Source organism: Dryobates pubescens, chromosome 26, assembly GCF_014839835.1.
Source record: "Dryobates pubescens isolate bDryPub1 chromosome 26, bDryPub1.pri, whole genome shotgun sequence".
NCBI lineage: Eukaryota > Metazoa > Chordata > Aves > Piciformes > Picidae > Dryobates > Dryobates pubescens.
In genome coordinates, this window is record NC_071637.1 from 7,877,992 (window position 1) to 7,894,971 (window position 16,980).

The following is a 16,980-nucleotide window of genomic DNA, read 5'->3' on the forward strand; positions in this document are numbered from 1 at the left end:
TGGATCGCCGCCGAGCCAAGCGCAGGTGCGCGGCGCCCCCGCCAAGAGGCACCCTGCGCATGTCCGCCCGCGGCAGGTGCGCGGCCCCGCCCCCCACCGGCCAGCGCCCCTCCCTGCGGCGCAGGCGCCGTGAGGGGGCCTCGCGGTTGCTTCGCCCCGCCCCCGCGGCTGGCCGCTGGCTCGGCGGCGCGGCAGGTGCCAGGAGCCGTCGTGGCCACGCCTCCTCGCCCCTGTCTGAGGGCGGAGGCGGCGCGGCAGCAGGAGCCGGCAGAGCGGCCGTGGTTGCCGGGGGCAGTTGGCTTCGGGTCGGTGCCGCTCGCCTTCCCCTTCTGCCCCTCTCCCTTTCCCTCAGCGCGCTCGGGGGCACCCGGGGGAGAGAGGAGAGAAGAAGGGAAGAAGGGACATCGACCCTCCAGCAGCATGAACCGGCCTCACCGTGGGGCTGCGGGCAGCCGGGGCCTGGGCACCATGGAGGTGAAGAGTAAGGTGGGTGCTGGCCAGCGCGCTTGAGGGCTGAGGGCTGCGGACGGCGGCGCCGGCGCGGGAAAAGAACTGGCCCGGCCTGGCCTTGCCCTGCCCTGCGGGGGCGTTTGGCCGTACTGTGGCTATGGAGAAGGGCGGTGAGAAGCGCGGGGGTGGCGAGGGGTCGGGGGCAGGAAGAGCTGCTGACTCACCTGCCGGAGGTGGCACCGGGGGCGAGGGGTTGGAGTCTGCCGGTGTACGGCCCCGGTATCGCTTGAGCGCGCCTCAGGCCGCTGGGCACGGGAGGCGGTGGTCCCCGGAGCGCTGCTAGGACGGGCTCCCTTCCCCACCTGCCTGTCCCTGATTAAGCCAGCTCCCTCTGGTCTTCTCAGGCTGCTTGGTTGTGCAGGGCTAAGGTAGTGGGAGTTAGGTGGTGGTGACCTTTACCGGGTGCGCTGTCTGCTGCGGGTCAGGGGAGTGAGTATTTTTCAAATGATTTACAAAACAGATTTGTGGAGTTGGCGACTTAGTTTCTGTATAGACCAGAAAACAGAGAAATAGATGTCTGGGTAAAGTTTGGCGTATCTGGACCGAAAGAGGTATTTGGAGTTGTGATTCAAACAACAAAACCTGCTCTTCCGAACTTTAAAAATAACACATTGCTTTACCTTAGGACTCTTCCTATGCTTTTATTATTTATTTATTTGTGTGAGGTAAAGCATAGCTTGCATTACTTGGCAGAGGTAAGCCTTGGCTAACTTAAAGTAGAGCTTGCCATCTCTTAGAGACGCTCTCAGGATTTTACACTGGCAACTGTTTTAAGAGTGTGTAGCTGTAATTTGTGGCTTATACCAACAGTTTCTTTTTTGTCGGAGCTTTGCTAAGTTCTGTAAATGCTCTTCAATGTACCTGCATCTCTTCTTCGTAATGTGAATTTTTCATGTGCCAGTTAGACAAAGTCTTGCTGACAAGACTTTGATGTTCTGAAAGAAATTAGATTTTTGTTCTGATTTATACTTGCAATATCTTGTTGATGTGTCATTCTGCAGTTAACAATTTGAAAAGCTTTGGATATGCAGTATTAGGTGGGGTGTCAAGCTATTAGTTAAATGTCTATAGCTTGAGTTTAAAAACCTCTTTTCATCATCTAGGCAAACTGCAAGCACACCTACATGGGAATGTTCTTCCATTGGTAGAAAAATATCTTGTGGGCGTTCTTTAAACTGGTTTACAGTCCGTGGTCCATATTCTCTCCCTTCCTTTCCTACTAGTGGAGTGTTAAGCAGTGGTATAGGTGAAGCAGTCAGGACCTGCGTTGTTGTGTGGGTTTTCTTTTAAGGGTAACAGTGCTGAAACGTCCAGAAAATGTATGAGTGGTCTCTAGAGCTTGAATCATGATTTCTTTGAAGTGTAAATTTAACTTCCATGTAGACAAGCCCAGAAAGCACAGGAATTGCTGGTAGCTATGATTTCAAATACCAGCCAAGCATAGCTTTTTCTGTGGTTGCTGAGGTCTTTTTTTCATCTCTGTTCTTGTATGATTCAAAACAATCAGTACAGTGTGTTTATAAACAAAATACTTGTTGCCTCAGCCCAAAACTCCAGGCTTACTGTTTCCTCATTGTCTGTTTCCTTGATTATATCTAGGGATCATCTATGGGATGTTCTCCTTGGTGTTTATACAGAGAGGTGTAGAAGTTCTAATGAATAGGGACCGTCTCTTAAGTGCATATTAGGAAGGAGGTTTCAAGGCATTCCTAGAACTACTTGTCGCTAATGCATTATTTAACAGCACCTTGATTTAATAGAGCACAGAGTCATCTTCCTTTTATGAAAAGAATAAATTCTAATGAGAAAGAGGGAAGGTTTGTGGGGGAGGTGGGGGGGGACCATTACTGTGGAGTTGATCTGGGCTTTGAAGGCTTGTCAGCGATGTACAGCTCTTTATTTAGATACTCCAGATCAATAATCGTGCCCCAACTGACAAAGCTGCGCCAGCACAGCCCGACTGTAGCTGCAGTTATATGAGCAGAATCCTTTTGTTAGTCTAGTTTATTCAATTTGGTTAACTAGTCTGAACTTGCCCTGGGGAACCCCCTTAGTATATTGTTTCCAGTTCTTCTCACCATAGCAAATCAAGTCTTTAATACTGGACTTAAACTACAGTGATGGTGTGAAAACCCTGAAATAAACTTCTAGTTCTCTACGTATAAAATCCAGGGGTTCTCCCCCCCTTATGACTCTAAATAATGTTTTTTTTCCGGAATAAAAATATTTTTTGCAGAATGAAATGTAATATACTAAGATATGGTTATTGTAGCTCGTGTTCTGTTGTTACTGGAGACTTGCAGTTTAGCAGTAGTGTGGTGTGCTACAGAGGATTTCAGGATGTCTCTCCTAAGTAAGTCTTAGTTAAGTATCTCTAGTGACTTCCTAGTATGCTGACATCACTTGTACTGTGTTTTCCCAGAGGAGTTACCAGTGTAACAGCATGCATTTGTAAAGAGCTCAGGTGGCAGGAAGCCTTCTCTTCATAAATTACTCTCTTCCAATCTTTCATCTCCTCTAAACTACTTAAGTGCAGCCCATTTAATAGAGCTCAGTGTTTGCTATAAAATGAAAACGCTTCAGGGGTTAAAACCAAGGATGAAATAGCATCGTGTTTTTTTTTTTTTTATCTTTATAATAGTATTGAGCATATGGCAAACACGGAGAAAACACGATTAATAATCTCTTGCTGTTTGCACCAATTATGTATAAAAGTCGTGTGGAAAAAGGAAAATCGCACGTTTGGTATCTAGCCCCACTTGCTGCTGGAGGATGTAACGTTTACTCCAAACTGACAGAGGTGGTTTGCTTTATAGACATTTATCGCTGAGTTATGTTTAAACTATGTAGTCCTTCAAAGCCACACAACTGAAATTGATGTAATGCATGGACGATCCTGTGGCATTCATACTTCACATAGCTGAAGAAAGATTTGAGAAACACGGGATAAAGACTTTAACTGACGTCATGATTAAGCTTGCTGCTTCTGACGTGATGAGAGTTCCTCCTACGGGCTTTTCTTTGCTTTTCTTCTAAGCAGGTATGAATCATCCCATGTGCCTTATTGTTAGCTAATGTTACTATAATTGGAGTATTTCTAGAAGAGCAATGTTCCCAGATAATTCCTTTATTTGAAACGCTTCAAGGGGGAAGGTGGGGTGCTGGAAGGGTAGCTTGTTTTGCTGTGCTGTGTTGGAGTTAGCACGGTGCTAATGTGCTAACAACGGCGCCCTTGTCTCCTTATTTTCATTCCTTTGTTTGTATGTGAGAACTCTACAGCTTTTGTTCTCCAAAAGGTTGTAATCAAATGTGAGGTAAAGGTTGGTCTGGAGGCTTGGTAATGTGCACCTTCATATCTATGGTGTGTAACATACACCCAAGTATGTGATACTGAGGCTCAAACTTTCACTCAGTATTTTGTTCCATGTGCCCTTCTGTTCTGCTTAAAGCCAAACTTGCTGAAGAAATTATTTGTTAGCTGTAGGTCATACAAATGCTGCCAAGTTACTTTTTATTCTCCCCCCCCCCTTTTTTTTTACTGATTAGTTTATTGCTCTCAAGTAAGCTGGTCTGCTTTTAGTAACCTGGCTGCTGCTCTCTCAATTCCTTTTAACATCTTTGGTATGTTGTGTGTGTCTGATACAGAGGTTTTGGAGCAATTTTTGTCTCATGTTCTGTTTGCTTTGGGTTCTGACCATGTTGGGCAGAACACTATGATTTTACCAGTTATACATGATAAAATTACAGTTTGTCTAGTCTACATCAAAAGTGTGCTCTTACTTGCACTAGGTTTAGGCCAATGCTGACTGCCGCTAAATCATTGCTAGCTTTGTGTTTTCACTCAAGTTAGGCTGAAGGTGGAGTGGACTGGGAAGTTGGGGGATTTTGTTGAATGGTCATACTGACTAAATGCAAATGCTACCCCTGAAAGCACAGTGTGAGTGATAAAATGGGGGTTTCTGTGTGATACTGTGGATATAGCCACATTGTAAGATTACACAGACATGATTTGAATATTGATTGTTCAGGCAAATCTTCTGAGTGCTCTTAAGGAGTAATGGCTGGTTGCTTCCTTTCTCTCTGTCTTCAGGTAAGATCAGCTCATTAAAGCTTTACTGCTTGTAGTTTGTACTACAGTGTTCAGGTCAAAGTGGCTTTTTTATTTCCTGTCCAAACAACTGGGGAATCTGAAAACTCTGCAGCCTTGCATAGGCAAACCATAGGTGTATAACAATCTATACATACCGTTCTGAGGTGCAATGAAATGTCCAGGGAGTCAGTCACATACCATGGGAGGTTAATCATCATCTTGTTTCTGAGCCACCAGCATCACTGCTGGGTATGAATTCTGTCTCTTACCAAGAGAGGGGTCTTTCATAAGCATGTAAGAATCCAGCATTGCTCTTGCACTGGTTTGTTGCTTTAATGTTAAGCTCCCTTATTAGTGAATGCTTGGACCTGAACAGAACAATGGAAACAACTTGTGCATATTCAAAAAAGCACTTGTTTTATCAAGACTAAAAATAGTTAGAACTTTGGAAACACCCCCATGCAGTTTAAACTGGCCTTTTTATGTCAATTCAACATTATTGGTTATATTTTTTTAGTGCACTTTTAATTCTGTAACTTTTCTGGATTACCATTCAAATCATGTTGCTCATGGATGTTAGAGTTCTGTAGTAATGATGCAAGATATATTTTGTCCTAGTTTGGAGCAGAATTTCGACGATTTTCTCTGGAGAGATCCAAACCTGGGAAGTTTGAGGAGTTCTATGGATTACTGCAGCATGTGCACAAGATACCAAACGTTGATGTTCTAGTGGGATATACAGACATTCATGGAGACCTGCTGCCTATCAATAATGACGACAACTATCATAAAGCAGTTTCCACAGCCAATCCTCTACTCAGGATTTTCATTCAGAGAAAAGGTGAGTGCACTTGAAGTACATGAGTCATCTTGTTTATTCAGGTAGGCTGCGTTGCAGTAAACAGTGTGACGTATGCAGGAAAAAACTTTCAATCCTATTTCATCAATTGAATTCCATCATAATTATGAATCATTAAAGGTATTCACAACTCCTCTCTCTTGCAGGAGCTTCCTTGGGCAACATATTTATGCTTTGTGTTTTTTCACTTGTATTTAATTCGGTTAGAGTCAAGTCTATCCAATGCTTTTTTTCTAGTTTTGTGTAAGCAAATAAAAACTTTACATCTGTAGGGTTTTCTGCTCCCTGTGTTGGATGCCTTTCACTTAAAAAGTCTGATCTTGATCAGGCAAGAAGAGAGACCATTTCAGAATGGAAAGGAATCTTGGAAGTCTTATTCCATGAAGTATTCGATGTCAGTATGAATTGAATTCTAACTTTGCAATATGCTGCTTTTATCACACTTTCCTAATAAAACATTCCAAAGCTTCCAAAATGACAAGCTTATTTCAGTTTAGCAAACCACAAATGTCAGCCTTTTGAAATTGTGTGTCTTCTAGACAGAAAGTTCTGGTTGTCTGGCACAGAGTTCTTTCTAGTGTCTGCTCCTGTTCATGAAGGAGTCAAAAAACAAACCTGCATTTGTTAATTTATTTATTCTTGTCCAGGAGAACATACTCAATATCTAGACCTGAAAGGGAGGGAAGAAATCTGATGATGTGGTTTGAAATTGTTTTAATCCAGAGAAGTCAGAAAAACCTGACTTCTGCATTTGCATTTCTGATTTCTTGCTTGCAGGGGAGAAGAATGTGAGTGTGCATACATTGTGTGTCCATATCTTTAAATAGCAGACTATTTACTGCTTAGCTGTATTATAAAGATGTGACTGTTTCTGCTTGTTTGTAAGACAGGCTTGTTTTCCTTAGAAAATACTTGAACATCAGAAGCTTTTATCAACTTTCCCACTCCAAGAAATCAATAAGCTCTACAACAGCCTGACACAAAAAAAATATTCAAAACCAGTCTGGATGCTTGCCAGCTGCTGTGGTGCTGGCAAAATGTGTTTGTTTCTTTTGTGTTGAGGATAGTGTAGTCAGTAAGGCCTATGTTTTCAGTCCTGAATTGCCAAAGGAATAAACTATTTGCTTTAATCGAATCTTGAGGTAGAAAAGGGTCTGTGATTCTATTTAATCTCCTACAGTAGCCATATGACGAGAACAGATAAGCCACTTTGTCAGACAGGGATTATTGAGTTTGTATTTTAACACCATATGTTTTTAGATTGTTCCTAGTGTTACATGTTTAATACAGAGTGTGACACCTTATACTTTCATTGTACCTTTACTTAAAGCATGATGGATTATTTCTTAGTACTCTGGTATGAGGAATTGATATAACTGAAAGTAAGATGAATGCACTTTGGTGTGTCATGCCAAGAACTGATTGGCAGAAAAAGCTATGTAGAAAGTATCAGTTGTCATCACCTTCCCTTTGTGACTGGAGTCTTCAGGATGTAGAATTTTAGGGAATAGAGAATCCAGGCTGGCATCAGAGTCCAGCACTATGCTTTGTTCTGAATTAGTTGTGACCACTTTGATCACTTCTGTTGATTAAATTGAGGCTTTGATTCCATTAGCATCTTTGCCATAAAGTACAGAGGTTTGTGTGATGGAAAATAAGGAAGTAAGTTGATTCTGTATTTCAAATGTGATAATTTACATGTAATTAGAGATGTGTCATAGGCTGTGCAACATAAATTCTTTAGGTGTGATAAATTTCATCCAAATGCACATCCAAATGTATTGGCTGTACCTCTGAAAATCAAACATCTGAACAAATACCTGCTGTTGATGGGACAGCTTTGCTCTGTGCTGCTCTGTAACTATGATAAGTGACACGTTACTTTTCTACCTGCAAAGCTTCTTGTGGCTTTCATACTTCCGGATTTTTTTCTTTTCAGATTAAAAAAAAAAAAAAAAAGAGGAATTTTCTAATGGTTTTTATTTCCAGTAATGATAGTTGGGAATTTAAGATCTTTGGCCAAAAGCCACTGTGGACAAGAGAGAAAGTTTTTGCTGTCCTAGAAGACAGGAGAATTTATTATTATAGTGTCTCACTTATTTAGAAGTTACATACAATTTGTGGAAAGCTAGCATAAGGTATGAGGAGACTACACTAAAATCTAGTGTAAACAGTATTAACTTCTTAGTATATTGCATGCAAGGAATGCCTTAAGGGGTTGAAATGGGAGCCACAAGATGCTTTTGCAATGTTATTAAGAAGTGACTGTTGTGATAATGAGACTCAAAGTTCAGAAATTTTATTACCCCAAAGTAAGATTTCTCCTGTTCAGTTCTGATTCCTAACTTAAGAAAGCTGGAAAGTTGTGTCCCCTGAACTTTTATGTGTGTTGGATAATGTGGTAAGAAACCTAGAGAACTTGTAACGAAATCACATTATTCCTCTTACTCTTCTAATTGTAGTTAACCAAATTACTTTAAAATATTTTAAACTACTTGAGTGCTTAATCTGAACTGGAGCTCAGTATTACACAGGTCAAGAATAGATATCAGTTTGTGGAAAACAGTTGCTTATTGGAACTCATTCTGCAATTTAACAGATTAACAGGTACTGCTGACATCTGGAATTTAATGGTTAAACTGATGCATCATGATCAAATCCAGATGTATGGGAGTCACTGAGAAAAATGCTGCTGAAAATAAAATGGTGGAGAGGACATAGTCCACACAGGCCCTGAAGGGCAGTTTCAGTGTGGAGGACTTTGCATTGTAAATACAAGGATAATAGAGATGATAACTTAACAAAATCTGTTTCATTATAATATCCTTAAAACTCACTTGTGGGATGTTAAATTTCACTATAGAACCCCTGCAAGTTCTGTGTGTACATGGCCTTTTATACTAAAAAATGGGTTCTTTGATTAATTCATTTGTGCCTCTTGAGAGAGACTCTTTTCACTGAGAAACTTTATTTTGGTGAAAAAATAAGAGGAAGTGTCTTTTGAAACCTCTCGTTGTGGAGTATTCTAGCTATTTGGAGTCTTCTTCCTAAAACCAAGTTAGTTTCCTAAAACATGTTTTGTTGTCTCCTATTTGAGTCCCAAATTGCAAGATTTATTGGGGTTTAAAAAAATACTAAATCGCATCTACATTCCAATGCACTAATGATTTGGAAGGGGGTGAAATTTTAATTCTTGAGGGGTAACTATGTGGCTCTGCAAATATGTTAGAGAAGCATTTTAAATGCCTTGAGGAGTATTACATTGACCACAGATTTGGCATTTCTGGGCTTTTGATTTACATTTTATATAGTAAGTATATACAAATCGGTGCCACCTCGAGCTGGAAACCACTGGGGGGGAAAAAGTCAATCTTGCACTATGTGGACATTCTTAACACTATCTGTAGTTAACACCTTGTCCTTTGGCTTTATGCCAAAATATTTTCTGCTGCAGCTTTAAAGTGCTTAGCTAGGTGCCATAACAAAGATGCTTTTGTACTTGAGAATATTGCTTTAGAAAATTTGTTTAGCAGTGGAAGAGAGGTTAAACAGAGTCACGCTTCGTGGCTGAAATGTGGAGAGATGAGTGTTCATCAGCTTTTTGCTGTTTCTTTTCCCCACAAATATGCAACTTTAACTGCATATTTCAAGGTTTGTGCTAGTTTTGAATTTTTAGATTACTAAGTCTAGTCACAATGCAAAATATCTACCCTCTGGTGCTTTCTGCTTTCTTAAATGTTTTGACACATGGCTTGCAGTTTTGGGATGCTTTTATTTCAACAATGTGTCATGCAACTTACAAAGGAAGTTTCTAAAAGCACCAGCTCAGAGTTAAGCTTTCTTATTGTATATTTGTCTTCTGAAAGAGGCTTTTAAAGTTCAGATCTCTTCTAATAAATGTTTTTCTGACCATAGCTTTTGTTTAAAAAGCAGTTTGGAATCTGTTAGTTCACATACAGATGTATTTACATAGTATTTCTTTCAAAGCCAGACCTTTTGCAACTGATCTCAATGTTTATCTGCTAACTGTGAAAATTTTGATTTAAACAAAAATTTTAAGCCTTCCCAGCTGGTAGTTATGGAAAGGCAGCCTGGGTGGTGATTTCTGTGACCTCTCATTTCTCTGTGGGGAAGGAGATTGTGAACAGTTCTAGATCTAACTGTTGAGTAAAGACCACAAATGTACTGGACGGTTGCAGAAACACAGTAAATCTATTTCTTGGATGTGATAAGTGTGTGTATGTGTGTGTATCTGGTATGTGCCAAACTTACCATGTAGGTAAAGTAGGACTGAGTGGCAGGAGAGAGAGATCCTGGTGGCCTCCAGTGAAGGCGAGGAAGCCTTGCAGCCCAGTGGCAAGCTGAGAGCAATGAATATGATATACATTCTGTCATATCAAATATATAAAATACCAGATACTCTTGATTCTTTGACAATAATCTGAATCTGTGAACTGTGAATTGAAGGAAGAAACCTCCAAACTGAATGCCTTTTATGTTGCAATGCATGTAGAAGAGCACTTGTAAGAACATCAGTATGTCTGACATCAGTATATAAGAACATCAGTATGTTTGATGTGCTATTTTCTGGTGTAATATTTCTAAACCAACTCTTGTTGTAAAAGCAGTAGAAAGGTAGTGCTTCACTGGTACCAAAATGTTAGTATCTATATCCTAGAGTTTTCATCAGCAACTTGCACTGTAGCACAAATAAATGGTGCATATGCATTTTTTTCTATTTTCTTTAGATGAGCTTAGCCTGAAAGAAAGAGGGGGGGGGGGGGGAAAAGCCATAATATGGCTTAAGGTCTGAACAATGTGGAACTAATCAGTCGAAATGCTTCCAACTTACTCATTGGCTCTCTGGAGAACTTCCCAAAGAACAGCTATTCTGGAGCAATATTGTATTAAATGCCTAGAAATATGTGTCACCAGCACAAAGCAGAAAGAATTGAAGCTTTTGGAACGAGGCAAAATGATACTTCTTGTCCACGCAATGCCTGTCTGGCACTTGGAATACTTTGTGTAGTCTTGTTGAATTTGCCATTGTTTGTGCAGCCTGAAAGCCAGAGGTCTAAAGTATCAGATCTGCATACTTAGGCATGCACTGCACAACATTTTTACATAGTTTTTGAGAACTCTAAGATGCATACCAGCTGCTGGTGGGGGAGGGCGAAATCTGTGACATAAAAAAATAACCATTGCACTCATTAACATTTTTAATACTAATACTCAAATCACCATTGCCTGTCTAAAATCTTCACCCACATTATCACTTTCTTGCCGTCATTGTGTTACATCACATTCAACAGAAAAAGATACTGAAAGCAAGGCCCTGCTGTCTTGTATCTTCACAATTTTCCTTTCCAAGTTGTTTTGTAAGCAATTGTAGCTCCAAATAAAAAGAGTAGCTATTTCAACTCATTGAATTGCAAAAATCCTCCCAGTGTAATGACCAGATGTCTGTCTTAAAACTGGTTGGATGGCTTGTCAGTAGAGATAAGGGCAAAACTTCTCACACTTGTTACTTTGATTGTAAATTTTGAGGAGACATTAAAAGAATTGCTCCATGTTGTCTGAAAAATCAACATGTGAGCTTTCAGCAATGGAGTGCAGCGCTTTTAATAGCTGATTTTCAGTCAAATATCCCAAAATGTGTTTTTCAGAGAAAATGAGGAGTTTGCATTTTTGGAGGTCTGCTACACTTTGGATGTGATCTACCTGTTGCATGCTTTGTTTTGGGAGGCTGGATAGTTTTTAACCAACCTGCTCTTCAATACAACCAACTTAACACTCTCAGGCTATCTCTAAAGCCTTCTTGTTTGGTGTTGAGATCTAATGCTTAAGTTGTAGGTTTGGATTTTTTTCACCTTAACCTCTTTTGCAGAACAATAGCACTTCCATGCTTTTGGGAGAGAACCTTTCAGACTCCCAAATAAACCAAAAAAAATATTTCCTATACTCACAATCATCTAATGTTCTCAAGCATAGATAGTGTTGATTCTTCTGTTTGCTTCTCCATTCTTACTCTTTCCTGTGTAATTCATACAATCACACAACAGCCCATGCTGGAAGGGGCCTTGAAATACCAACTGGCCCAACATTTTTATGGGAAAAGGAGCCTAGATGTGATCTAGCATTGTGTCCAACTGCATCTCAAAAACCTCTAGTGATGGGACCCACTGGGTCCCCCAACGGCTGTTCTGCTGATCGATTGTTATTGCTGTAAAAAAAAACCCACAACACAAATCCAGGACAAAAATCCACAACCCCTTCCCCAGCTTGTGTGGAGATATAGCCTCTCCCAGTGCAACCTGTAGCCATTGCCTTCTGTAGCAAGGCATGTGTCTTTGTCCTCTTGGCAGCAATCTTTGAAGTACTGAGAAATACTATGATAAAGTTCTCCCTGAGCCTTTTCTTTTCCAGAAAGAAAAGACTCACTTCCTTCAGTGTTTCCTCACAGGCAGAGCCTCCAGCTCTTAGATCATCTTGGTGGCCTTCCATTGGACTTTCTGCATCTTTTAAGGCCAGAACTGGACACACTGGACACCCCCTGTGCAGCCGGAAAGTCACTGAGCAGTGGGTTGGCCACATCTGTCTCTGCTAGGAATGCCCCTGCAGATGCAGCCCAAGGATCCACTTGGCCTTTGCTGCTGAATTGTGTTCAGCTTGTGCACCAGCACCCCCAGGTCCCTTTCAGCAGATTGCTCCCCGGCCGCGTAGATCACAGCCTGGGCTGGGCTCTTTGGGTATCTGATTCCAGTTGCAGGACTTTGCACTTGTCTTTGGTAAGCTTCATCCTGTTCTTGCTGGCCCCCTCCTTGACTTAGCATCACTTTTACCTGCTGATGCTAAACAGACAAGCAAGCAGACTTTGCAGAGGTTGTCTCAGTAGGTGAAGTGGGAGAGAAAAGTCCCTAGGGTGGCACTGAGATGCAGTATACCATGTGAAGGGAGAGCACTGTGAGCTATCTGTGCTGAAGTCACATGTGTGGAACAATTTTTATTAGTGCTGCATTTTTCATTTAGTAACCTGCAGAAACAGCAGGCTGGGTGAAAAGGTGGCCATATCTTGGAAACAGCAGAAGTGAAAATTAGCTATGGAAGGTGGATACAATAACCTACTGCATCCCTCTCAAAGTAACAGATTGCCACAAAAGTGACTTCAGAGTGTAGTGGGGCTGTGTAGGCTCAGCTGCCTTCAGAAATAATGCTTGGTGTTGTCAAATTCAACAACTTTATCTGTAAACTTCTCTGTGAGAGATGTTCTGTCTGTAGCAAACAGCTTTGCCTCCTTGAATGTATGATTATCTTTTTTAAACAAAAACATTAAGGCATGTAAGTGAGGCCATCAGGACACATTTTTAAACCATGTTGATGAACTATTTTATTACTGTTGTGTACACACAAGGCATGAGTTTATAATAAATCCCTTTGGACTTTTTGTGGGCTAACTTATATTTGTTTCTTTTAACCATTATCTTTTAGAATGCTAAGTCCAAGGCTACCAATCAATTTATTCTTTAAAACCCAAACCACAACCAAACAAAACAAAACTCTTTGTTTTCAGCAGCTCTAGTGTCTGATTAATGGAGGAGTTAGTATTACCTGGTGGAGTAGTGTTAGACTGCTGCCTCACAACTGCTTAGCTCTGTTTTGCTTAAGGCATCTAAAGAGTCTAAATCAAACTGGTCTATGCCTGTATATCTGCATCTTAGCCAAGGGAAAATTATTTTCTGACTTACCAACATTTCACACTAGGATAGCATTTCCATAGTTGGTTCAGTCCACAGATTGAAATGTATAGTGATTTTTTTTGTACTTTCCTGACTGCACCAATGGCATCTTAATGTAATAATACAAAGAAATTCCAACTTCTGAGTCCCAGGGTTAGCACAGACCAGTGCTATTGTTTGGTGTGGGTTTTTTATCCACTGCAGAAGAAATCTCTACAACGTTGCAAAAGTGCAAGTATAAATCCAAGGAAACCTGGATCTGAATGTGTTTTGGCTTGGAGATCTTTGGAGAGCATGTTAAAAAGGAAAATGGAAGCTTCCTTTGGTAGACAGGCATTTCAGAGGTCGGAATTGCTTCCACAGAACATGTTTTGTCTCCTGTTAGAGGTATTTGTGACTTGCACAAGCCATTTGCATACTTCTGTATCAAATTGTGGCAGTTACAGCATTGCTTGTGTGAACAGTTTTGCTTGAAGTATTTGTGTGCAAGGTCTCTTTGTTTCTGCTCCACAGCCGTTTTACCTACATTGGCTGGGGGCAGGGGAGAGAGTGCAGAATGGAATAAGCTTTCTGGAGTTTGAATCCAGGTCACTTGGCTAGCTTCCAGGAACTAGGCAATAATAGGCACACTGGCTGCTTTCCCTTTTTCATTCTTTCTTTTCCAATGATCTGAAACCTGAGGAGAGAAAACTAACAAGTAGAATTACTCTGAATAAAATTAAAATGTTTCTAGGAATGTACTCTATCCATTCTAACCTTCCTCTCAAACACCTAGCATACAGCGTCTCTAGTAGCATTCTTTAATTTTGTGTGCTGCCTTTCCTTTGGTAGAAGGGAACCAACAGTGTTACAGGCTTTGAATCTCATAACCTTAAAGCTTGTTTCATGTGTAGAGAGCAATGTTTCTACTGTAGCGAGCCAGAAACCTTCTAGATTATCTATTTCATTCTGCTAACCTAAACCCTGATAAGCAGTGCAGCGTGGACCCCATGTAAAGTGATCTAATCACCCATCTGCTGTCTCTTACAGAAGATGCAGACTACAGTGCCTTCGGTACGGATACTATGACAAGGAAGAAAAATGTCTTATCGAATGTGTTACGTCCAGATAATCACAAGAAGAAACCACACATTGTCATTAGCATGCCACAAGACTTCAGACCAGTGTCTTCTATTATAGATGTAGACATTCTTCCAGAAACCCATCGCAGGGTGCGACTCTACAAGTACGGAACTGACAAACCCCTTGGATTCTATATACGAGATGGTTCCAGCGTCAGAGTAACGCCACATGGATTAGAGAAAGTTCCAGGGATTTTCATATCTAGGCTTGTCCCTGGAGGCCTGGCTCAAAGCACAGGCTTACTGGCTGTCAATGATGAAGTACTGGAGGTGAATGGAATAGAGGTTTCAGGAAAAAGCCTCGATCAGGTTACAGATATGATGATTGCGAACAGCCGTAACCTGATCATTACGGTAAGACCAGCAAACCAGAGAAATAATGTCGTGAGGAACAGTCGGACATCTGGCAGCTCTGGTCAGTCTACTGAATCTAGCCTTCCAAGTAGCACGCCAAATATTTTGGCAAACTTGTTGCATGGAGAAGAGGAGAGTGATGAAGAGGACATTATTATTGAAGATAGTGGTGAGCCACAGCAGATTCCAAAAGCTGCACCTACCACCGAAAGCCTAGAATCGCTGACACAAATTGAACTCCTTTCTGAGTCAACACAAAATGGATTCCTTCCTTCCTGTGAGCTGAACTTGAATCATTCAGCAGGCAGCATTAGCATGGAATTTGAAGTACGAGATCCAGAGCATAAGCCATTAGAAGAAGATGGAACTATAATAACACTATGAAACTACGTTGATATACTCTGTATTCAGTAAGGATGCCATACATATTATAATTTGGCTCAATATGTAATACATTTTATACCTCTCCATCTACCAAGCACTGCAGTTAGATTAAAAAGGGGGGGGTGGGGGGGAAATAAGTACAAGAAGTTCAAAATTATGTAATTTGACTAACTTCAGTTAATTCTGCACTTCAGTGTAAATACTTCACAAAGATGGACAATAATTGATAAAAGACTGAAATTGAATGAGGAAAACTTAAAATGAAGGATGACTAAGAGATAGCTGTGAGCTCTCTTTTAAAGGTACTTGGGTTTTGGGGTTTCTTTGGGGGGGTATTTTGTTGGGGGGTTGTAGGGGGTTGTTATTTTTGTTATTTTGTTTTAATGCAGAGTACTACTGGTTCTGTAGAAGTAAACTTCCATTATTGTGTGAGGTTGTCTGATGTACCATGGTTTCATGTTCATCTGAAGTGCTGCTTACATATGATGGAGCTTTTTTAGCCACTTCATTCCTGTTCCGGACTGTTGTAGAGCTGTTTGGGTGACTCTGTGTATGAGCAAGCTGAAAAATAATCATGGGGTGGGGTAGGAAGAGATACTCATGGTTGGTCTAGTTCCTGGACTGATGCATTGAGCAGTAGGGATATGTGGTAGTATAGTGGTCAGCAACTTGACAACAGTCAGGATCTGAAGGTGGGGGCTTCTGAAGTTGACTGTTTCTTTGTAAGTGAATGTGCAACCACAGGTTCATTAGTCACGCACCTTAACTGTTTTTAGTGGCCAGATAAGCTTACTTTTAATGACTATGGTTTTGAAATTCAAATGTGAAAGTCTTAACACTTACGCATCAAAGACCCATTCCCATTGTAGTTTGCAGTATTCAAGGGTATTGGTGGATTAGTTCCTAATCCTAGTAAATTTCAAACAAATCACATTAACAATGTTATGGACATAAAATAACAATCTACCTTTAAATCAGAGTCCTAGTAGAAGCTGTGGAAGTTTCTACCAGCAAAAGGTTTTTGTAATGAGTCTGAATTTTGTAAAAAGTGACATTTTTTTCAAACCTGAACTAGTTCAGAACACCTTAAATTCAATTAAATCTCTGGATTAAAAACCAGTTTTAAACCAGAATGAGGCTTTGCTCGAATTCACTTGAGCCATGTGATGTTAAATTATTCACTATAATGACCCAAACTGTAAATGTTTGCACACACTGTCTGGGTGTTTGGACTATTACCAAGTTGATATAGGTAAACCAAAACTCTGATGACAAGTCCTGATATCTTAAGTATGTATGTAATCAGCTGCAAACATCTGGAAGAATTGCAGGAGAGGCTTCTAGCATTCTTTATTCCCTTTTCATGTCTCCTGCTTTTACCACTTTCGCACTGAGTTCCTCACCAGACCCTTCTCTGGGAACATAAATTGTGGCAGGAAGATGAGATGGGGACTAATGGGACTGGAGAGAAGCATGAATGGAGCTTCACACCAGTGATCCAGCAGTCTGTCCATCCTCTTAAGAAGTAGGATTCTACCAGCTCCATGCTGAAGTACTGTTTACCAGAGCCAGCAGTCTAACTTCTGGGCAGCATGTTCTACCCTGTGGGGAGATACTCTGAACAGGAAAGATGATAACTCCTTTCTTTTTTTCACTCAGTCTGTTTTGAGGAAACATCTACCTCTGGTAACTTTACTAACAAGAGACTAACTGTAAACTTAATGCTAAGGCCTTTCTAGGATAGCAGAGGCTTAAAACATAATTGAGATATTTGTGATGAGGTAAGCAAAATTCCTTCAGAAATTACTACTGTTTAATTTTACAGAGTTCAAACTGTAAATTGATCTTGTGAGCAGTAGTATTTTCCAGCCTTCAGTACCACTGTAGTTCAAGACTCATAGATGTCAAAGGTATTCATTCTGATTT

At 40.8% G+C, this 16,980-nt stretch overlaps 1 protein-coding gene across 1 annotated transcript; it reads left to right on the top strand.

Moving 5' to 3' along the window:
- The first annotated feature begins 204 nt into the window (after positions 1 to 204).
- Positions 205 to 15,180, top strand: PARD6B (par-6 family cell polarity regulator beta). Its single transcript, XM_054173619.1, has 3 exons — positions 205 to 486; positions 5,219 to 5,441; positions 14,225 to 15,180. The coding sequence occupies exons 1-3, from the start codon at positions 421 to 423 to the stop codon at positions 15,052 to 15,054; spliced, it is 1,119 nt and encodes a 372-aa protein (XP_054029594.1). The 5' UTR covers positions 205 to 420; the 3' UTR covers positions 15,055 to 15,180.
- Positions 15,181 to 16,980: the final 1,800 nt, after the last annotated feature.

Coding starts and splice junctions, on each gene's coding strand:
- PARD6B (XM_054173619.1), top strand. CDS start 421: ATGAACCGGCCTCACCGTGGGGCTGCGGGCAGCCGGGGCCTGGGCACC. Junction 487..5,218: donor CCATGGAGGTGAAGAGTAAG/GTGGGTGCTGGC, acceptor ATTTTGTCCTAG/TTTGGAGCAGAATTTCGACG. Junction 5,442..14,224: donor GATTTTCATTCAGAGAAAAG/GTGAGTGCACTT, acceptor TGTCTCTTACAG/AAGATGCAGACTACAGTGCC.